The sequence below is a fragment of the Cydia fagiglandana genome, chromosome 23 (assembly GCF_963556715.1).
Source record: "Cydia fagiglandana chromosome 23, ilCydFagi1.1, whole genome shotgun sequence".
NCBI classification, from domain to species: Eukaryota; Metazoa; Arthropoda; class Insecta; order Lepidoptera; family Tortricidae; genus Cydia; species Cydia fagiglandana.
Window position 1 is genome coordinate 11886760 of NC_085954.1, and position 24422 is coordinate 11911181.

Here is a 24422-nt window from a genome sequence, read left to right on the forward strand (position 1 = left end):
GTACATTCAGCGATAAAAGCTTGTATCGAAAATAACACAAAAAATTTACTGCCCGATTCGAACTTTAAGATACGTCAATTAATATATCTAGAAACGATATGGATTAGATGTGTCAGTGTCAAAAGTGACGCTTTTGTTTGAAGAAACGTCAAATTTGACGCTGACATAATTCATAATATTATATCGTTTCTACTATTAATTGACGTGTCTTAAAGATCGAATTGGACCGTTATAGACCGACCGCTTAAATGAGTCTTCGCCTGCGCGGTACGGGGGCGACGGGGTGGGACGACTAAGGCCGCCCGCACCTTCCCCGCCACCCTTAGTCGTCCCGCCCCGTCGCCCCCGTACCGCGCAGGCGAGGACTCATTTAACACGTTCACTGTCCCCGACGCATACCTATGTGCGTTCACCGTCATACAAGTCTGTTCCTAGGCCACGCCCCTGGCAGTGAATGCGTTAAGCGGTCGGTCTATAGTACCTAATACTAAATCCCAACTGATTACCTGTTCTTTATATCTGTACCCAATAGTTTATCGTCATCTTCTATTGCATTGGAAAGTGCAGACGGAGTACCTGGGACGTCCAATCTATAAAAAAATATGAAAACTGCTCTCACAAGTTCCATCTCGAATATTTATCGGTCTACGACTTTAGATCAGATTAGATTATTAATTTCGTGAAATAAATTCGTCAGGTGACAAGCAAAACTCACTAATTACCACCGCAAGTTGATAGCCATAGTGAACTATATTAGTACTAATGGAAGGTCGATTTTTGTTTAATCTTTTTTTAGTAATTAGTGACTTTTGCTTGTCACCTGACGAATTGCAGTACAATTTACATCACCATCGTCAAAAACTAAAAACTAACACGCAAGAATTCCATAAACCATTATATATAATTTATATTTATTTATTTTTTATTCATTAATTGCATGCAAAAAATACGCAAGTAAGTATAACGGGTTAGCACTGATTGTCTAGCCCGTTATCTTTTAGCGGATTAGCAAAGTAATATTTTGGTTTTAATTATTTTGGTGAATTATTTTTAAATTACTTGTTATTATGTTTACGTGGTGCCTCGTTGCGTTTGTGTTTTCGAGTTTTTTGTCTGCACAATATTAAAAAGCCTTACTGATACACCTTCTGGTCAGTTGTTGTCTGTATTTCTTGCGGATAGGACTGGGACTGGCGCAGCGACTGGGTGGTGGGACGAGGACTGGAGCTGGTGTCAGGGAATGGGAGAAGGAATGAGTTGAGTGGGTATACTGCCGTGTCACGTGTAAGAATGTCCTATAATTATTATTTTTTCTTTATTCATCATTTTTCTTAGGCTAGGGTTTTTATAATATGAATATAAAAGTAAAATATAAAAACAATTATTATTATTATTTGTATCTCCTTAGATTTCACGGGCCTTTAAATCCCGGTCTTTTGATAGGCTTGCGTGGGGATATAGATCCAACACGTAGAGGTCTTTGGAGAGCTTTGATGTCATTATTATTATTATTTATTATTTTGAAAATCTTCATTATTTACTGAGAAAAGCATATGACTAACTCATGTAACTTCATTTTTTTTGCCGATGGCGTCAGGCACAACTCAGTTAACTTGGTTGTATGACTGACACAACCAAAATATCACCATCGTTTCTTAAGTTACCGGAGTTAGGCATGACTGGTCGAGCGCTTGGTTTGGCAGTACAACTTTGGCTAAGCCAAAATTATAAGAATTTACATAACAATCGTCAAAAACTAAAAACTAACATGCAATAATTCCATAAACCATTATAATAATTTAATATTTTATCTCCCAAAAATGATCGTCAGAGTAGAATTCACAAGAAATATAAATATGAAATATATGTAATTTTTTCATTATGAACCTAACACGTTCTAATTCACATTTCTGGCGCCAAATTCCACTTAAATATATCCGGGTTTTCTACGTTAGTTAACAAGTCTAAATGACAAATTTTACCAACAATTCGGACATTTTGGTCAATTATTTTAAAATTAGATGTGTTAGTGGCAAGACTCGGAACCGGTTTTTTCGTCATACAAAAATTCATACAAAACATACCGGTTCTTTTTCGTTATTTGGTTAATCTTTTCACTTTTAATGGGACAATCTAATAATACGAAGTTATTACCTAAACATATATGAATAAGTCCTACGTAAAAAGCATAAAACAATTATAAATATTGGGCTGTTACGGATTTTTCAAAATGACCGGTTCCGAGTCATGGTTCGTGGTGTCTCGTTGTGTCTGTGTTTTCGAGTTTTTTGACTGCACAATATTAAAAGGCTTATTATTAACTAAAATATTAAACAGGAGCTTTCACTGGGCATATAATAATATAATTTGGCTGTGCATTAATATTTTAGCGCCAATAAATTTATATTGGCCTAAAAATTAAGCATCATATTAATAAAAAGCTGGCAGCAAAATCAAGCCATCCAAAAAAATTATAGGGAACTTGAATTGATAGGTTGGCGTCTAAAATAATAAGTTGGCAACTAATATTGTAAAGAGACCATACAATTTGGTTGTTTATATATGTACGTATCCTATAAGCTTTAAACACCCCATTTCTAAATAATTTAAACATAATTGTGCATACCTATAGGTAGTTCTTTAAATTGACAAATTTCCTAATTCACAAATACTTCTAATTTATTTACCAATGGTCAGTACCTATAATTATAAGTAGTCGAAATTCGTAATCATGACACACCTAATGGCGATTATACCATTAGGTCTTTAAATTTTTTATTACTAATTCCAATAGTTATTACGGTGTTCTGCAAGAGCCAAAAGATAGGTGCGACGACGAGCGAAGCGAGGAGAAGCGTGTTAGGTTGACCGTGTAGTGACCAATCAAAATATTTTAAAAGACCTTTTTTTAAAATAATAGACAGCCGTTTTCTTTTTAAAATGTGCTTCATAAATTGTCTCCAATATAATATTTCAGTTGCCAAATAAATATTTGGTACCTGCCTAAAAATAAACAATAGCTGTAACGGCATTAAAATGTTTCTCATATTGATATATTTTAAGGCTCTTTTTTTGTTGCCAATCTATTAATTTTAGTACCCATTTCTATATTTTTTAACTACTCAAATTCGATTAATTAGTTGACCGGTTAAATACGTGCTATATTAAAAAGCCTTACGGATACACCTTCTGGTCAGTTGTTGTCTGTATTTCTTGCGGATAGGACTGGGACTGGCGCAGCGACTGGGTGGCGGGACGAGGACTGGAGCTGGGTCAGGGAATAGGAGTAGGAATGAGTTGAGTGGGTATAGGAACAATCTAGAATGGGAATGCGGATGGGAATTCTAATGCGAATGACCGAACCATTTCGTGGTAAACACGCTGAAAAATTACAGGGCCATTTTTGGACCGTTGGCCATATTGTGCGAGATGATTATTAGGTAGGCCATACTGAACAACTTTTTCTATGGGACCAACTCCGAAATCACAAAAAAAAATTTGCCCATTTCATACATTTTGGGGATTGTTCCATCGAAAAAGTTTCTCAGTATGACCTACCTAATTACCTCGCACAATATGGCTAATGGCCCAAAAATTACCCTGTATGTATACCTTGTCTAAATATATTTTTATTTGTAACACAATACGCTTGTATGAAATGTAGTTTGCCATGAATAAATGATTCTTGATTGAACTAGTACATTGTGAGATTGTACTAGCTTGGAATCTTTTTAGTGAACGAGCACGCACGTCTATGCAGCAGTAATACTGTTATACTTGCCGCAAAACTAAGTGGCAAGTCAGGTCATAATGCCAACTCATTCACTCTTGTTAGGTCTTAGCAAGGGTAAAGGAGATATATTTATGACCTGACTCCCCACTTAGTTTCGCGGCAAGTATAGTCAGGGGTACGAAACTCCTGACTTCGGCCTAACTCGGCTGCGCTCGGCTCAGCAATCTCAGCATTGCTCCGAGCAATTATTAGGGTTGACACAACTTGCCATCCCTATGCATGCACGACCACAGATAAGATAATGACTTGAATTTTGACAACCCTAAATAGCCGAAAGGGATAGTGCCATATATATTAGAAAGGGCCAGCATGGTTCTACCCTGAACCGCTCTCAAACTTCGGTTCGGTAGGAATTTTCCTTTCTGTACGGTAGTAGATACTATTATTTATTCTGTGGTATAGTCTGAGAGCCTACCGCGAACCACGTTCGACGTGTTGCCTCTCTGTCGCACTTGTAAATTCGTACGCAAGTGTGACAGGGAGGAAACACGTCGTACGTTCGCGGTAGGCCCTCTGAACCCCCAACATCTATTTTCTCGTATTTATATACCTCCGAGAAGACGAGAAGCGAGGCAGCGAGTTGTCCAATGTGGTGTAGAAGTAGAGCGCACACAGACCCGCGGCCACCAATACGTACCACCGCTTTCTGAACATCTGTGTGCCCTGCAAAAAAAAACGAAAAAGTTTTAATGAGACAAAAAAGAGTCTATAGACCGACCGATTAAACGAGTCCTCGCCTGCGCGGTACGGGGGCGACGGGGAAGCCGTACGCCTGCCGCCCGCACCTTCCCCGCCACCCTTAGTCGTCCGGGTTGTTCAGTAAGATCATAGTCTAATAAAACATGGTCTTCTCTTCCCAGAGTGACACAAGACACAAGCCTACGTCACAATAACATGGCCGCTATATATAGCGCTATCGCATATTATCTAGCGCTGTCGCATGATCACGTAGGCTTGTGTCAGTCACGTGACCACGAAAAGACGGGAAGAGAGTACCAGACGGAGTATATTATTATATATAGCTATCCATGCCGTAATCGGCAACGGCGACCCTAGCTAATAGTTACGAGCGTGAGCTCGAATGTGGCTTGCAAAGCCGAACTTACTTTTAAAAATTCTATCGCAGGTGGGGCAGTACAGTTGACCAGATATATTGTAGGTGTAATTATAAGAGGGTTTCGGCCGGGACTTTCGTATCTGACGTTTCGCGTCAAGATCAGTGAGACGAGCGTCTTCAAAGTTTTTTACATTCGTTTTGACACGGGAACGCCATTCTGGCCGCAGGGAAGCATATTCCTCCCATTTGTCAGGTGGTATACCGCAGGCAGTTAGGTGGCGCTTAAGCACGTCCTTGTAACGTAGGTGTTGCCCACCTTGGTTCCGTTTACCAGCTGATAGCTGGGAATAGAAGACGGCTTTCGGTAGTCTGCAATCACTCATACGCCAAACATGCCCACACCACCTTAGCTGACCCTTCATCAAGAGCGCCTCCATGCCAGGCATCTTACAACGACGAAGTACTTCAGTGTTGGGGACGCGATCTTGCCATCTTATACGCAGAATGGAACGCAGACAACGTAAGTGGAACGTGTCTAGCAAGCGAATGTCGCCTTTGTACAAACACCATGTTTCCGAAGCATATAAAAGAATCGGAAGAACCATGGCTTTGTACACCGACAACTTCGTGTGCAGCTTTAGATCATGCGATCCCCAGACACGATGCGTTAACCGACCGAAAGTGGACGCAGCTTTAGCAATCCTAGATGGGATCTCGGAGGCTAGTCTGTTATCCTTTCTGATCTGGCTCCCAAGATACTTGAAAGAGGGCACTTCGGTTAGGGGTTTCCCTTCTATAATTAGATTGGAAGTGTCCGCTTCGCAATTACGGGCTGGTTGTTTTAGCACTTGGGTCTTGGATATGCTTATTATTAAGCCAAATCTAAGGCATGACCTTTGCAGAGCATCCATGTAGGATTGAAGCGCCTCCATGCTATCGGCCATTAAGCAAACGTCGTCGGCATAGAGAATCTCGAGAACGGAGAGCTTCTTGACTTTCGTTTTAGACTTGAAACGAGTTAGGTCAAATACACTTTTGTCAGAACGAACACTTAGTTGTATTTGTCCAGAGCATCCAAGGAGTGAGTCTTCAAGCACTGTGGAGAAATATAACGCAAAAAGAGTTGGAGCCATCACACAACCCTGTTTGACTCCACTGGTGACTGGAAATTGTTCCGAAAACTCGTTTTCATGCCGAACTGTAGCCATCATATTTTCATGAAACTGTCTGACTAAGTTAACGAATTTTTCGGGACACCCAGTTTTTTGCAAGACAAGCCAGAGAGCTTCGCGCGGTACGCGGTCGAAAGCCTTTTCAAGGTCTACAAAGCACATATATAGGGGACGATTTTGTTCTAAGCTTTTCTCTTGGATTTGTTTCAGAACAAATATAGCATCAACAGTGCCCCTATAAGGTCGGAAACCGCACTGGCTCTCTGGCAAGAGCTGTTCTGCTAGGCAACCTAGGCGGGTGTTAAGGATGTGCGCTAAGATTTTGCCGGCAGTGGATAGAAGGGAAATGCCTCTATAAGAACCGCAGTCGGAGATCTGACCCTTACCCTTGTACAGTTTACAAATAGAAGCATCTCTCCAATCTTGAGGAACAGTTTCCGAATCCCAAATCTTCAGTATCAGTTCAAACAACCTGTTGTTAACGTTTGATCCGCTGTACTTATAGATCTCTGCGGGAAGGCTGTCTGATCCTGGTGTCTTATTATTTTTAAGTTTCCTCACTGCTGCAATATATTCGTCGTAGTCTGGAGGTAAAGCAAGGTTTTCCGATAAAGGCTGGTTCTTCAAGGTCCGTATGTAGGCTAAATCAACACTTTGAGTGACAGGGTTTAAGACGTCTTTAAAGTGCTCTGCCCAACGAGTAAGCACCTCATGCTTGTCTGTGAGACGTCTTTCCTTGTCACGCGAATAAATAGGTGCTATTTTCCTACATTTCGGTCCGAAAACTGCTTGAATACCTTGAAAGAACCTGCCCATTTGGTTTGTATCAGCAAGGTGTTGCAATTCATTAGCTTGCTCATTCCACCATCTATCTTTATGTTCGCGCACTTTCGCCTTTAAAAGTCGTTGAGCAGCCCTGACAGCCTGTGTATTGTTTGCTGTATTAGATGTAGTTTTGAGCGCAAGTCTATATTCTTCCACAAGACGCATGATTTCGGGGTCAGAGTTGTCGAACCAGTCTTTATGATTTTTGGACGGTTTACCAATGGTCTTGGAGGAGATTTCGTACAGTTTTGTGGCAAAAGCACGCCACTGTACGTCTACAGACTCTGGCTCAGATGACGACGGCTGACTGCCAAAGGCTGCATCAATGTCCTTTCCCAGTTGCGGTATTTTAGTGAGGACATGACGGAGATCTTGATAAAACCTACCCTTGTCTTCGTCGGAAGAGGGCAACGTAGGAGCATATACGCTGATAAGATGGAGGTGCTTCATCGATGGTAATTGAAGCCGAAGTGTCATCAAGCGATCACTAATACCCACTGGCAGTTCCTGTAATGATCTCGCTATATGGTTGCGTATGGCAAAGCCTACTCCACTCGCTGCCCTTTCGGAAGCAGGTCTACCGTTCCAGTAGTAAGTATAACCACCTAGTTGCTCACAAAGCACTCCACTGTCACTGAGATGAGTCTCGCTAATCGCCGCAATGTCAATACTATACCGGCCCAATTCTCTGGCGATGAGAGCGGTTTTTCGCTCAGGGCACAAGTTGGTGTCAGCGTCTAGGAGCGTTCGAACATTCCATGCCCCGATGCAGAGGTCTTTACAATTTAATATATGTTTCCTTTTTCGACCGCGTAAGTTCGATGTCCAGATGCCCGCGGTTTGGCACCTGGGTGGAAAGTGAGACGGACTATGTTTAGGCCACCTTTTCTAGGCCCTTCCCCTGATTGGGGAAAGCAGAGCGATCCTAAATAGGGCTGCTTTGCCGCCAGACGTGCTGCCGAACCTGTCCTCCCGCCTCTGTCGAGTCCAAGGAGCGACCACTCTCGTCTGACCGCCTACGTGCAGAGTGCCAACTAAGGCCCGGATACATCGGAGTCCGGAACCCCACCGCTGACACTCCATCGCCGGAGGACTTTTGTCTCGATGTCCATTGAGAACTTTGCCAGGGTCATCTGCGCGTGACTAGATTATAGTGGGCAAATAGTTGCGCTCCTACAAGCCCACTCTCTCGTTCCCAGCCTCCTGGCGCCAGTGGACCGTGTAACCGATACGACTAGCAGAGACAGGGAATGCAGTGACTTGCCAACGCTCAAGTGAGCGTGTGTCTTCTGGCATATCACGTGAGATCCATTAGTCGCCTCTTACGACACCCATTGGAGGATATGGGGTGGTGACATTCTACGCCGGCACCACACGGCAGATATATATTATATATTATTATACCATGAGTAAGACCAAAAAGCTTTAGTTATCTTAATTGTAGTTAATTTTAGTTTTATATTCATTTTATAACACTAAGGGCCGCTTGCACCATCCCACTAACCCATGGTTAAGCGGTTAAACAATTAACCTTGTGTCAAATTGTACTGGTAACCATGGTAACTCCAGGTTTAACCGGTTAACCCCGGGTTTGTGGAATGGTGCAAGTGGGCCTTATTATACAAAACCGGGCAAGTGCGAGTCGGACTCGCGCACGAAGGGTTCCGTACCATAATGCAAAAAAAAAAAACAAACAAAAAAAGCGAAAAAAAAAACGGTCACCCATCCAAGTACTGACCACTCCCGACGTTGCTTAACTTTGGTCAAAAATCACGTTTGTTGTATGGGAGCCCCATTTAAATCTTTATTTTATTCTGTTTTTAGTATTTGTTGTTATAGCGGCAACAGAAATACATCATCTGTGAAAATTTCAACTGTCTAGCTATCACGGTTCGTGAGATACAGCCTGGTGACAGACGGAGGGACGGACGGACGGACGGACGGACGGACAGCGAAGTCTTAGTAATAGGGTCCCGTTTTACCCTTTGGGTACGGAACCCTAAAAAAATGAGTGAATGTTTTTTTGCTAAGTACCTACAGCCTACACTGAGTAAGAAAAGACAAGGCTACTCATAAGAGTTGCCGCACCACGTATCATAACAGCCGTAACAGACGTTGGGACACTCATTCAATTGTATAACGTTATCTAGCGCGACCAATTGCAAGTTCAAACTGAGATTTCAGAGGGCCTTACGCGAAGCACGTTCGACGTGTTGCATCCCTCTCACACTTAGTTACAAGTGCGACAGAGAGGCAACACGTCGAACGTTCGCGGTAGGCCCCCAGATTATTATTGTTTAACGGCCTAGCCTCCTAGTACTGGCTTAGTTAGTAAAATCAGTATGGTCCGCGGCCTCGCCACACCCGTAACCAAAATCCTAATTAGAAAATCAAATTCACTGTGACCAGGCCCCTATTTCACCACGGTGACAGATGTGACAATTCGACAAATGTCACTGTTACTGACGTCACAGGCATCACAGGCTACGGTTACCGCTTACCATCGGGCGGGGCGTATTCCTGTTTGCCACCATCATTGATTTATTTAAAAAAAACATTATTATATCTGCAAAAAACAGGTATTTCTCTTGCGAAGTTTATGATAATGATGATGACAATTGTCACAAGATTTAAAAGAACTTTCGGTATATCTTAACAGGAAATGAGTTCTGTGTCGGAATTTCGTGAAAATTTTCGTGTTTCTTGTGACAATTGTCATTAGCTTCGCTAAATAAATACTTATTTATTGGCGATATAATGGAGTTTTCTTTTTTTATTAAAATGTTGGTGGCAAACACGCACACCGCCCGTTCGATGGTAAGCGGCTACCGTAGCCTATGGAGGCATGTGACTTCAGTAACAGTGATGTCGACTATTATCGCACCTGTCACCGTGGTGAAATAGGGGCTCCTAGAGTAAAATTACATTCATAGCGTGACGAGCGTTCGCCTTTGCGTTGTCTATTTTTGTATGGGATTTTGAACAGCGGGACGTTTTGGAAACTCAAAATCCCATACAAAAAGTCACTTACAAAAACTTTTTTAGAATAAAATTTTCCCTCCGGGTACTGATTTTTAGTGTCGCGTCCATACCGCGGCTCGATTCGGGAAATTAATTAGAAATTCACTGGATATGAAATTGTAAAGATATGTGACGTTCCACGGCAAAAGGTACCTTATGGCGGCCGCAGTAATATTGGAGCGGCGTTAATAATAGCGTAAGCGCCAACCGCCATAAGGTACCTTTTGAGGGTGTTTAGGTACCTACTACAGGGCTCTATTAGCTAGCAAAAATTTGTTAAGACAGACAAAGGAACAAAAACTAGCGCAGCGCCATAAAATGACCTTGAAATAATGAATACCTATTATGTACCTATTATTCCGATCAAGCGTCTGGAGACCTATTTGGATTTCAGAATCTCAACTAGATTCTTTAATATGATACGTCGCATTACAAATAACTCCAGGTAGCTATAGGTTAACTTGAAGATCCCTCTTAGGGATAAGTTCGCCCTTTACCTTTTGCCGTGGAACGTCACATATATTTACTATTTCATATCTAGTGAATCTCTAATTCATTTCCCGGTTCGCGCTGACAGCGTGGTGACAGACAGACTGACGGACAGACGGACAGACGGACTGATGGACAGACGGACTGACGGACAGACAGACGGACAGTAATAAGGTCCCGTTTTTACCCTTCGGGTACGTAACCCTAAAAACCATCCATTATTGGTGAACAATAACAAATCAAGACCGTTTTTAAATTTCGAATTGGCCCAGTGTGGGAGCGAACCTTACTACCCAAAGGAATTTGAAGCTTATTAACATCAATTAAAGTCCATATTCAAATGGCAATCGCCGCCGCCACCGTTAAACCTTGAACTCTTTTTGTCTGCCAAAAACACGCATGGCCGTTTTTTCACAAACATTGGTATGTTGTATCTCTTTCTCTCATACTGGTGTAGTGTAAACATATATCTGGTGTCTCTTTCTTGCGCAACCATAACAGAGGTTCGGATTTGTTTCTCAATTTCTGTTAAATAGTATAGTAAGTAAACTGTTTTGTGTCGCGATGTGAAATACTAGTAGAATAATTACATTAATTACTAAAATAACTAAGGCCCACTTGCATCATTCCACCAACCCGGGGTTAACCGGTTAAACCTGGAGTTACCATAGTTACCAGTACAATTTGACATTGGGTTAACGGTTTAACTGGTTAACCCCGGGTTAGTGAGATGGTGCACGTGGCGCTAAGAAATTGACAAATATTAGTACGAACAAGAATAACTAAGTAATACAGAAATGTATTATAACGTTTAAAATATTGAACGAAATATATATTTTTTTTGTAAATACCTAATAAGTATCATTAGAAATAAACAATTTTTATTTATTTATTTCATTTAAAATGATCCAGGTACGCGATTTTTCGTTAATATATACCTAGATATATTAAAATATAGATAATAGAGATCTGTTAAATACTTTTTGACTCGATTTAAAATGCCACCCGCATAATTTATCAAAATCAGCTCAGCAGTTTCGACGCTGCAGACTCCACGGTAGACACCCACAACACAATCACATAATATCGGTAAAATCATAACTTCTCATATTAAAAAATATATATAAATTACCTTTCAGCATTAATGCACTATAAACTGATATACAGTCAGTGTAACTACTTAAAAACACAAATAAAAATAAAAAGTTGTTTCCTAGTTGTATAAACACACTAACACTACTTAAACATTTGTCACTATCACAAATTTTATCACTTAACCACACTGACATACATTTATATTGATAAATAAAACATTTAACGAAACAGCCAGCAAGCGCCGGTCGCGAAGGCGCGTCAAATATAAAAGTCGTACTCATTTCATCGGTTTCAGTGCTAACAAAAACCTTGACCTGTGATGAACCTTACACTGTTGCAATAAGGCTTATTGTTCGATAATACCGTGGGTCTAGAGTCTAGACATGCGGCAGCGTGACAAGCCAAGTTGAAAAGAAGAGAACTGGCGACGCAGCGTACGTAAGTACGTAAGTAATCATCATCATCATCATCATTTCAGCCTATATACGTCCCACTGCTGAGCACAGGCTTCCTCTCATGCGCGAGAGGGCTTGGGCTATAGTCCCCACGCTAGCCCAATGCGGATTGGGGACTTCAGTAATAGTAATCCCACCAAAAACATTCTGTAAAAAACTAGCCAAGTCTCGATGGAGCTGCTTGTTTATCTCTAAAAAGTAATGAAATCTAGACAAAGTCGTGCCAAGTCTAAGGTTCCTTACTGCGATTTCTTTATTATTATAGTTAATGTTGTGTGACTTGGCCGTTGAAGGGTACACAAGGGTACAAAACCAGGTGCTCCGTGACACCATTGCACCAATCTGTCGCCAGAACCGCTACCCATTGACGATGGAAAATTGCCAATTGGAAAACGTTGATTCAATAACCAGTCAATTGTAGGCTTGATAAAGCTGCGTATTTCAATAATACTTATGTATGGGCGAGCCTGAAACAAACACTTCTTTTTGGTGCAATGGCAGATTGGTGCAATGGTGTCATGGAGCACCTGGTTTTGTACCCTTGTGTACCCTTCAACGGCCAAGTCACACAACATTAACTATAATAATAAAGAAATCGCAGTAAGGAACCTTAGACTTGGCACGACTTTGTCTAGATTTCATTACTTTTTAGAGATAAACAAGCAGCTCCATCGAGACTTGGCTAGTTTTTTACAGAATGTTTTTGGTGGGATTTCACTTCTTTTTGTAGAAACGTGGGCATATTGATTTATTTTATTAGATTAGATTAGATTAGATTAGATATTTTATTTCATGAAAGACAATTACATAATAAGTTTGCATTGAGTCAAAAATATAAGAATTTCTATCATGATCGTCAAAGTAAAATAAAATAAAAATGAAAATAATAACAATAATAATGAAATAAGATTATAGCTCCAATAAGGATTGTCGACAATTAGAATAAGAGTAAGTAGATAAATACTTACAAATCCAAAATATAAATTCACAAACAAAATACAAATAATATCTCCCAATAAGAATCGTCAACACATTACAATATAAAAAACAATAAAATATGTAGTATCTCCCAATAAGGATCGTCTTTATGATAAAGAAAACAATGTCAATAAGAAACAATAAGAATAAAACAATTTCTGAATCAAAATGTCATTTCCATGAACTCCTTTACTGAGTACATGGGGTTTTCCAACAAAAGGTTTCTCAATTTACGCCTGAATATTTCGTCGCATTGCTCGTTTCTTATCTCGGCAGGTAGGTGCTCGAAATAAGTAGGTCCGATGATTCGTGGGTTCCTTTTTGAAAGCACCAAGCGACGAGGAACTGTCCTAAGACGACCTGTGTTACGCAGTTGTTTACCTGGACAATCTACACGAGAAAATTGAGCAATATTGTTTCTGACGTATATTATTAAGTCAAACAGGTGTTGTGAGTAGTGAGTCATTATGCGTTCCGAAATAAAAAGTTCTTTACATGGGTGTCTCTGTTTTACTCCAGCAAGTGTACGAATTGCTCTCTTCTGAACTATCAGGACTCTTTTGGCATCAGTGGAGTTACCCCAAATGAGCGAGCCGTACGACATAATAGAATGGAAGTGGGCAAAGTACACCTGCTTTAGAGCTTCCTTCGAGATAAGCGGCTTCATCTTTCGCAACGCAAAGACTGCACTACCTAACCTGTCACAGACGCTGTCAACATGGTGCTTCCAGTTAAGGTTACTGTCAACTATAAAACCGAGGAACCTACTCTCATTGCACACTGGCATCGGACTGCTGGCCATGCATGGTGGCAGTGGAATCTTCCGACCAGAGAACAGCATCACGTTTGACTTTGAACAATTTAGTATGAGCCCATTTGCTGAAAACCAGGTCTGTAACTGCGCACAAGCATCGGTTATCTTTAGGCTTAGCTGGTCATAAGATTCTGCACTAACCAACACGGTTGTGTCGTCCGCAAACAATACAGGCAAACCAGCTGCAACATTCGACGGCAGGTCGTTTATAAAGAGAAGAAATAACGTATTTCCAAGAGCAGAGCCCTGCGGAATACCTATATTTACGGAACCTGCGTCGGATTGTAGTGGTTTGCCGTCGGCAAGCAGTTTTACGACTTGTTTGCGGTCCGACAAAAAAGACGTAAACAGCTGGTGAGCGTTGTCTTGAACACCATACAGATCTAGTTTTTTGAGCAGTAAAAAGTGACTTATGACGTCAAATGCTTTCGATAAGTCGCACAATATTCCTGCCATCTTATTTTTGTCATCCAACCCAGTCACTATAGAATCAAACATCCTGTACGCCGCGGTGGTTGTAGACATTTTCTGTCGGTACGCATACTGGTTACTCGTAATCAGTTCGTTTGATTCCAGGTGACTCATCAGGTGGGACGACAAGATTGACTCGACAATTTTTGATATGGTTGGCACTATTGTAATAGGCCTGTAATTGTTGACGTCGCACCTGTCGCCCTTTCCCTTAAAAACTGGACATACCCTGGCATTTTTTAGAATGTCAGGATACGTACCAGTTTCAAACATAAGGTTTATGAGCACGACAAGTACGTCACCAACAATCGGCCATATCCAAAAGAGAATATTGGGCGAAATATCAAAAGCATCAACGGTGCTACGCTTTTTCATCATAGACTGTAGTGCCTGATCTAACAGATCGCGAGTGACGACCGGCAGAGTGAAAATGGGTACATCAGTCATACCTAAATGTGTATGTAAGTACCTAATAGACTCGGACAAGTCACCTTGTATGGCATACTTAGACGCTATACTAAGGAAATGGGAATTGAAAGTATTAGGCAGGTCCCTTTTCTCTATTGTTAAGCTCGTTAGAGGGTCACGTAACGATATGTTTTGAGATTTCGATTTTGTTCCCACTTCTTCGTTAACAATTTTCCAAACTTCTTTCGATTTGTTGCTACTGTCCATTAGCCTACCTTCAATAAACTTTTGACGTGTTTGTAATGTTTTTGTCTTTATTAGACTGGAGTAATGGTCAATACATTCTGTTAGAATGGGATTGTTTGGGTACTGACGTCTAATTTCATGGAGGTCGACATGTTTATCGATCAACTCCGCCAATTCATCATTCAGCCACGGCACCTTAGAATTGTTTTTACAACTAAACTTCTTAATTGGAAAATGGATGTCAATGTAATGTTTTAAAATATTAAATAGTTTATTAAATTTATAATTGATGTCCAACGTATTATCATATATAAAATTAAAATTGAAATTTGCAATGTCAAAGTAAAATAATCCAATTGAATCTTTGTTAAAAACGCGACGCTCGACTACTCCGTGTCCTTTGTTATCCAGTTTTTGTTGTGTGATTAATTCAAATCGTTGCGCGTTGTGGTCGCTAATCGCGGTATCGACCGGTGTTACGGAAAGCGCGTCGCTCGTACAGTTCGATATCCCGCAGTCAATGGACGACGCACAATCCGCTGTCACGCGAGTAGGAAAGGATATTGTGTTTTGACACCCATAAGATGTTAACACATCATTGATACGCCGCTTCATGGTATTATCGGTTAAATAGTCTACATTATGGTCACCAATTATGAGAAACCTTTTGTTTTCGTCAGTAATCATTTTTAACAATAACTCTAAATTCTCCAAGTAAATGTCAAAGTTTCCATTTCCTGTCCTATATAATGCAATAATAATAATTTTCAAACTAGTAACTTCTATTGCCGCATATTCTAAATGATATTGCACGGCGAAGGCGTGTAAGTCATCGCGCTGCCGATAGTCTATACCTTGCCGTATGTACAGCGCGGTACCGCCATGGGCGATGCGCGTACGACAATAGTAATTTGCAAGCGAGTACCCTCGTAGTTTCACTCGTGCAATCTCATTTTTACGGCACCAAATTTCGCTAAATCCAATTACGTGTGGTTTTTCTGTGCTTGTTAGTAGGTCAATCAGTGATGTTTTACCATTTATAGATCTAACGTTCTGGTGAATAATGACAAACTTTGAATTAGATTTTCTTATTTAACACATTTTTTTTCTTTTTAGGAGTAGTTTTTTTTATTATTACAAATCTTTCTTTTCTTTTTTTCCGGTTCTGATTCTTGTACAGTAGCAACAGTTTTTCGTATTGCCCATTCATTAAATCTAATAATTAAATAATAATCAGTAATCCGTCACTAATCATCATATAATGACTTGGCAATCGCACATAATGCTTTACTCGTACCGTACTCGTAAATATGTGTAATGCTCAAACTGCAATTAGCGCTAGCGTTGTGTTCAATTAGAATTATTTTTAATAGGTGACGATGATCCTTTTGTCATTATGCAGCCGTGCGATGGCCAAGTCATTATACGTATTACAAATTAAAGATATCTTATTGATACGGTTTTAACACCCCCTGGCACTGATTAAAATAACCGACTTGGTTTCACATTACATCTCAAAACTTTTTTGTAGTAAAAGCGTTGCGAGACTTGCACCTTTTTACATGTAATGTTTTTGATGGGATCTCATCTCTTTTTGTAGGCAGTCCTTCTTTTCGGGTACTCATACCCATACTATGTATACACATATCATAACTAAACATATCTTCATTCATACTCACATCGTACATCGTAGAGTACCTTTACTTTACTTTACCTACTATTTGTAGGAACTGCAACAGTAACTTTGTAATATCATATATTTATATGGGATTACAAACTTACTTATGCAGTTCTTAGATCTTTAAAACGTGACTGATATTGCAATATTTTTAGGTTTTCCCTTTATGTGGCCATTAAACCCTAACTCTGTACCAAATTTCAGCTCTCTGAGTTTATGGGAAGTACTAGTTCTATTCTGATGATCATGAGTGAGTTTCATAAATGCGAAACTTTGCTTTCGCTTAACTTCGGAACTAAATGACCTACAGACTTGAAATTTTGGATTTTAAGTATGTGATTATAGCTTACTGGATGACCAAAATTTCTTCGTTCTGGTCTTATCCAGAGGTTCTCAAATAGGGGCCTGAAAATGCGGCGAAATGGTTCCAGTAAATATGGGTACGGCAGTGCTTGCTTCGCGCTCGACTTGGCGGGGGCACTGCCGTGCCCCCCGATCATCATTCTCTTGCCCTTGTCCCATTCACTTGTGGTCGGCGCAGCATGTCTTTCTCTTCCACACCTCTCTGTCGCCCGTCATTTCATCATTCTCTTGCGTTAGTTTCATCATTCATACGTAAGTAATAGTAATATAACTAATATATATGTCGGCGGCCGATAGTAAGATCAGGCATATCGTGAAACGTGAAAAACTTTGAGTCGTTCCCTGAGTCGACGGAGCTACGCGGGGCTCTTATTTCTGGGCAGTTTGCCCTTCGGGCATCTTAGGCAACCTAACGAACCTATTCTATCTATACAGGGTGGAAAGATAAGTCGGGCCCTGGAGGGAAACTACCTTAAAAAGCGACGAAATCGCGGAGTGAGCCACACCGAATAGCGGCTGGCGCTTACGTCGCATAGCGCCGCAATAATATTGAAGCGGCGTTAATAATACCGTAAGCGCCAACCGTCATAAGGTACCTTTACCCGTGGGACGTCACATATCTTTACTATACTGTATCTAGTTAATGTCTAATTCATTTCCCGAATGGCGCCGTCTGATGGCGACTGTACCAGATATCGGAACGGTCAATGTGCTCTTAAATATCTGAACACGCCTCTATTGTCAAAGCGTTCCGCTATAACAACAAATCAAAAATAAAATCAAACTAAAAATAGAACAGTCAAGCGGGAATTTGCAATTATGCATGCAAAAAAATGCGCTCTTGCCAAAAGACATACTTACGCCCACGCGTATATACCAGACTCCTGAAATTGATAACATAGACATCTATGACGTAATTGTACTATCCCAGAAAAAAAACATAAATGTGAAATGATAGCCAAGTTCAATATTAAAAATATGCGTCGTTGTTGACTTGAGTGTGAGATTTAGTTGTTGAATTGAGATCTACATGCCAAGTTTTAGTTCACTTGGGACGTAATAATTACATATATGGTTGTTAGAGTTTAGTTTTAGTTTTAATTGTAATATTTAGTTTAATTATTTTGTTAATACTTTTATTTTTATATTAATAAAATTAACTTTCCCATAATTACATCCCAACTAACTTTAAAGTTCACGATTTGGCTAGGCGTGTGAATAAAAACAGTTTTTTGGGAAATATTACTAATCGTAAAATCGTTTCTTTGTCTTAGGTTTGTAACCGTAGGTATTTGCCAATTTCTAGCTGGGTGCCAATTTCCAACTTGCTGGATACTCTGAAAGTGGGTTAGGTTTTTGATTGTAGGTCAGTCAGTCAGTCAGTGAGAAAAATCCCGATATTTAGCCGTTTGTATCTTACCATTTGAGCTACTTATATTTATGAAAATTGGGTTCTAGTAAACCTTAATAAAACTTTAATAAATGAATTAATATTAATTTGTTTACGTTAAATAGGATTTGAGTTACGTAAGGATCAAAATTGGCTCCAAATGTTTTTATATTAATACCCGGTTGAATTATACTAAATTTGGAGTTATAGTAAGCTTTAAGGTCCTTATCTAAATGAACCAATTTTCATTAAATTTGTTTATGTTTAGTAGATTTTGAGACGTAAGGGTGAAAAGACAGTGTCTCCAAATGGTTCGTGTATATATGTCGGCGGCCGATCGTAAGGTCAGGCATATCGTAATGTAATGTTCCTGTGTAATGTTTTGACGATAGTCACATTAAACCAATATACAGGGTGGAAAGATAAGTCGGGCCCTGGAGGGAAACTACCTTAAATCCTTAAGCTGGCTCATTTTACTTAGAGGAGACATTCCTTTATTTTTAAAAAGAAACAAAACTGCATTCAAAGTATTTTTCTTTTTTTCTTCAATTTGGCAAGTACTACATATTAGATTTTATAGATATTTTGTATGACAGACGAGTGTAAGACCTAATGTTTCTTGGAGAAATGTTGTCATTAACATTAACTGTATCGATTAGTAGAATACAATTGCGAGTTTTTATTTTTTGGAAATTTTAGTCGGTTCGAGTCCCGGGCGAGGCAAGCCAGTTTTAGAAAATCTTTGAATGCAGTTTTGTTTCTTTTTAAAAATAAAATGAGCCAGCTTAAGGATTTAAGGTAGTTTCCCTCCAGGGCCCGACTTATCTTTCCACCCTGTATATTGGTTTAATGTGACTATCGTCAAAACATTACACAGGAACATTACATTACGATATGCCTGACCTTACGATCGGCCGCCGACATATATACACGAACCATTTGGAGACACTGTCTTTTCACCCTTACGTCTCAAAATCTACTAAACATAAACAAATTTAATGAAAATTGGTTCATTTAGATAAGGACCTTAAAGCTTACTATAACTCCAAATTTAGTATAATTCAACCGGGTATTAATATAAAAACATTTGGAGCCAATTTTGATCCTTACGTAACTCAAATCCTATTTAACGTAAACAAATTAATATTAATTCATTTATTAAAGTTTTATTAAGGTTTACTAGAACCCAATTTTCATAAATATAAGTAGCTCAAATGGTAAGATACAAACGGCTAAATATCGGGATTTTTCTCACTGACTGACTGACTGACCTACAATCAAAAACCTAACCCACTTTCAGAGTATCCAGCAAGTTGGAAATTGGCACCCAGCTAGAAATTGGCAAATACCTACGGTTACAAACCTAAGACAAAGAAACGATTTTACGATTAGTAATATTTCCCAAAAAACTGTTTTTATTCACACGCCTAGCCAAATCGTGAACTTTAAAGTTAGTTGGGATGTAATTATGGGAAAGTTAATTTTATTAATATAAAAATAAAAGTATTAACAAAATAATTAAACTAAATATTACAATTAAAACTAAAACTAAACTCTAACAACCATATATGTAATTATTACGTCCCAAGTGAACTAAAACTTGGCATGTAGATCTCAATTCAACAACTAAATCTCACACTCAAGTCAACAACGACGCATATTTTTAATATTGAACTTGGCTATCATTTCACATTTATGTTTTTTTTCTGGGATAGTACAATTACGTCATAGATGTCTATGTTATCAATTTCAGGAGTCTGGTATATACGCGTGGGCGTAAGTATGTCTTTTGGCAAGAGCGCATTTTTTTGCATGCATAATTGCAAATTCCCGCTTGACTGTTCTATTTTTAGTTTGATTTTATTTTTGATTTGTTGTTATAGCGGAACGCTTTGACAATAGAGGCGTGTTCAGATATTTAAGAGCACATTGACCGTTCCGATATCTGGTACAGTCGCCATCAGACGGCGCCATTCGGGAAATGAATTAGACATTAACTAGATACAGTATAGTAAAGATATGTGACGTCCCACGGGTAAAGGTACCTTATGACGGTTGGCGCTTACGGTATTATTAACGCCGCTTCAATATTATTGCGGCGCTATGCGACGTAAGCGCCAGCCGCTATTCGGTGTGGCTCACTCCGCGATTTCGTCGCTTTGCTAACAGGTAGCTAAAAGTCCATCCATTCGACCCCAATTTTGGGGTTTGCCATAAGCCGCGCGTGGCGCTGTCGCCACCTAGCGGCCATATCTGTGATGATCGTGACACGCTTTTTGTTAGAGAGTGAGTCTTCTGTACCTAGTACTATTATTTATTCTGTGCCTTAGTCGTTCATTCATTCATTATTTCATATCCGCATTGTACTCACCTTTAGAAACATTTTTCTACAATGTAAGTAAACAGAAAATTTGAGATTTTTATGATAGTGGTCTTCTGAAGGGTACTCCCTCACTTGGACAGATCTGAGCGAGATGACATTCCGCTGTAAAGAAAGAAAAAATATTTATTGTTAAGTAATCGTAACCTATAAGTAAACTGCCCGCGTAACCAAGATGCCAATCGCTTAATTACGCTCCGTAGTGATCGAAACGCAACTGTCACTGTCGCACTAACATGGAAGAGTGATAGAGAGACACAAAGTTTTTCGCTGTCGAAGCGATAGCGATTGTAACCTTGGCTAGGCCGGCTGAAGTAAACATTTCACATCTGTGCCGATGCCTCTTTTTAAGTAATAGAGATACATATTTAATTTTATACCATCACTTACTTGACGTGATAACGTCTTATAAATCGATGAACACCGGTAGCATGCACAAAAAAAGTGTCACGTTGTGGACCGATCTCCATGGTAACGTTACGTAATGTAATGGTACTGTTTTCTTATGACGTTATCACGCAAAATTACCATCCGTAAACTGACTTTACTCCAGTGGAAAGCAGAAGAATATAAATGATCGTATTAGATTAATAATTGTTACATATTTGCTGTAATTTATTTTTAAATTGTGATTTTCAATTAAAAGACACATCAAGATTGTTTACCTTATTTCTAATGCTAATAAAACGAACTATAGGGGAGGGTTGGAGGGGGCACGTGCCGGGGGCGCCAAAATGGGCAAAGACTACTTCTCCGCCTTGCCAAAGGCACAGCAGGGAAACTTTTGTCAGTCGTATTTACCATCACCGCTCGCCGTAGGCAGAGTGTTTATCCTCACACCCTAGAACCTAAATGGTTGCCCACTGGCGCAAATTTGGTGCCTGCCCCGGGCGTCATATCCACTAGCTACGCCACTGCTTTACTCAATGCTTTGTGTGCGTTTTTTAAGTATAAAACTTTTTAAGTTATATTGTGTAACTCCAAAGAAAAGTGTTTATTGAAATAAATAAATATTATAGGACATTCTTACACAGATTGACTAAGTCCCACAGTAAGCTCAAGAAGGCTTGTGTTGTGGGTACTCAGACAACGATATATATAATATGCAAATACTTAAATACATAGAAAACACCCATGACTCAGGAACAAATATCTGTATCATCATACAAATAAATGCCCTTACTGGGATTCGAACCCAGGACCATCGGCTTCGCAGGCAGGGTCACTACCCACTAGGCCAGACCGGTCATCATGATAGGACAAGTAAGGATGAATACACTCTATATTCTACCGCTAAACCCACACAGACGCATGATTAGTATGCATGTCATATAACTTTCTTTCTCTTTTTTTAGGGTTCCGTATTCAAAGGGTAAAACGGGACCCTATTACTAAGACTCTGCTGTCTGTCCGTCCGTCCGTCTGTCACTAGGCTGTATCTCACGAACCGTGACAGCTAGACAGTTGAAATTTTCACAGATGATGTATTTCTGTTGCCGCTATAACAACAAGTACTAAAAACAGAATAAAATAAAGATTTAAGTGGGGCTCCCATACAGCAAACGTGATTTTTTATCAAAGTTAAGCAACGTCGGGCGTGGTCAGTACTTGGATGGGTGACCGTTTTCTTTTTGCTTTTTCCGTTTTTTTTTTGCATTATGGTACGGAACCCTTCGTGCGCGAGTCCGACTCGTACTTGCCCGGTTTTTTTGCATTATGGTACGGAACCCTTCGTGCACGAGTCCGACTCGCAATTGCCCGGTTTTTTTAACAAAGATGTAATTTAATGTAATGCTGAATTAGGTCGGGTCGGTATTCAAGTCGCGTCGCAGAAAAAGGTACTCTTGCAACCCGAATAGGTACCTAGTGCGCGTCTAGATAATAATTCGACTGGAAGGGCCCTTTTATTTTATCTTTCCCAGTTAATCCAGTAAGGCCCACTTGCACCATTCCACTAACCCGGGGTTAACCAGTTAAACCTGGAGTTACTATGGTTACCAGTACAATTTCACACTGGGTAAACGGTTTAACCGCATAACCCCGGGTTAGTGGGATGGTGCAAGTGGGCCTAACTTTGTCGAATTTTGTAACCGGGCTCTTTTGCGTCAAATCCGGTAGTTCTGATTTTTTGTAGACTTGTTTATGATGTTGGCCCAATAAATATATATTACGATAATTTTTGCGGTTTCTTCGATTTTTGGATAAGTTGCGTTCGGCACTCGAGGTCTCAAACTTGGATTATTCATTGTGTGACGTAGTTAATGGATGACCCCTTATTAAAAATCAGTTTGGGGGCTGATATCAACTATTGCCATCATCATGGCTAGGCCCCAGGTTTCATAAATTATGAACAACGCGTTTTGTCCATTCAGTTTTTTTTTCAAAACTCGGGGTCGTACCTATGAAGGCCAGTATAGCTTCTGGGAATAGGCATACTGCCACCTAGGTCTAGACTAGACTATAAACCTAACCTTAACTAAATATGTTAACTACTTAATTAGTCAGAATAAAACACGATAATAGACCAAGAGCTGGCACTGGAAAATTGTAAGTATACTTGATATTTTAGTGAAACGAAACTACTAACAGTTAGTTCTATAGCTACATTTTTTCGGCGTCTGGCAACTGATCATCGGTGGAGGTCAAAGTGACAGGCCAGAAAACTTTTCCGTTGGAAACAGGAATGCCGAACGCGTGAAAAGTGTCAAAGATTACAGCACGGATATCATGGTCGCATCTTTATCACTTGTCATGTCATGCGTCACTTTCGCACCTTCATACTTGTTAGAACGTGACAGGCATGGCGACAGATGATAAAAAGGCGGCCATATTAGCCTTGCAGGACAGCTTCTGTTTATCATTATCTAGAATAATAAAGCTGGTTTGATAGTGCACACAGGTATAGTTTTAGAGAAATGATGCTCCAAGTGAAGCGCGGCAGCGTCGAACTTACCCAGCGAACAGTGGTGGCTCTCGACGGCTCCCGGTCTGTATTTACTTAAGACCAGCTAAGAATCAACTGTGCCAAGTTTCAGCGCATAGTCACAAAGTGCAAGGTTCCCATACAACGGCGTGCAGTATCAAACCAGCTAATAAGTAAAATTGCGCATTGTTGCGGAAAACAAAAACAGCAGGGAAGGAATGTGAATAACATAGGACGTCAACCTTGTTTCCTCCTACAGAAATGACTGGTGTTATATTCAATTAAGCTTAGGTAATTACTACACAGAACTCTAATAAGATAAGATAATAAGGCCAAATAGAAAAATGTCAAGAGTTGTATTTATTTGGTTTCATTCGATTCCAAACGAAAAGATTTGACCCATACGTTATGGATAGGTCTTCAAAAATTATATTGATGTTTCTAATATCATTTTTTTCTAAACTGATTAGTTTGCGCGAGAGACACTTACAAAGTGGTAAAATGTGCCGCCCCCCCCCCCCCCAGTAACTTCTAAAATAAGAGAATGATAAAAGTAAAAAAAAATATGATGTACATTCCATGCAAACTTCCACCGAAAATTGGTTTGAACGAGATCTAGTAACTAGTTTTTTTTAATACGTCATAAATCGTAAACCGCAATTTTATTATGTTACTTGCTGCTACGGAACTCTTCATGGGCGAGTCTGCTTTTGTATGCTCGGGGAGTATATAGAATGTTTCCGGGCCTAGCTCCTGGTCTATAACAGTGATATAAACGTAATTTAGGTTGATTAACGCTATCGCCATATGGTGGAGGCGAAACACGCGTTCCCTAATTAAATGGGTATTCAATGTTTGCCAAAC

General features: G+C 39.8%; 1 protein-coding gene across 1 annotated transcript in view; it reads right to left on the reverse strand.

The window, feature by feature from the left end:
* LOC134675798 (uncharacterized) overlaps positions 1-20738 on the reverse strand; it is a 46285-nt gene extending 25547 nt beyond the window's left edge. Inside the window, exons 1-3 of the mRNA XM_063534096.1 lie at positions 20627-20738; positions 4344-4456; positions 507-590 (exon numbers count right to left, since the gene is read on the reverse strand). Coding sequence (XP_063390166.1) covers positions 507-590; positions 4344-4456; positions 20627-20638 — 209 coding nt within the window. The 5' untranslated portion in view covers positions 20639-20738. The remainder of the gene's footprint in view (positions 1-506; positions 591-4343; positions 4457-20626) is intronic.
* Positions 20739-24422: the final 3684 nt, after the last annotated feature.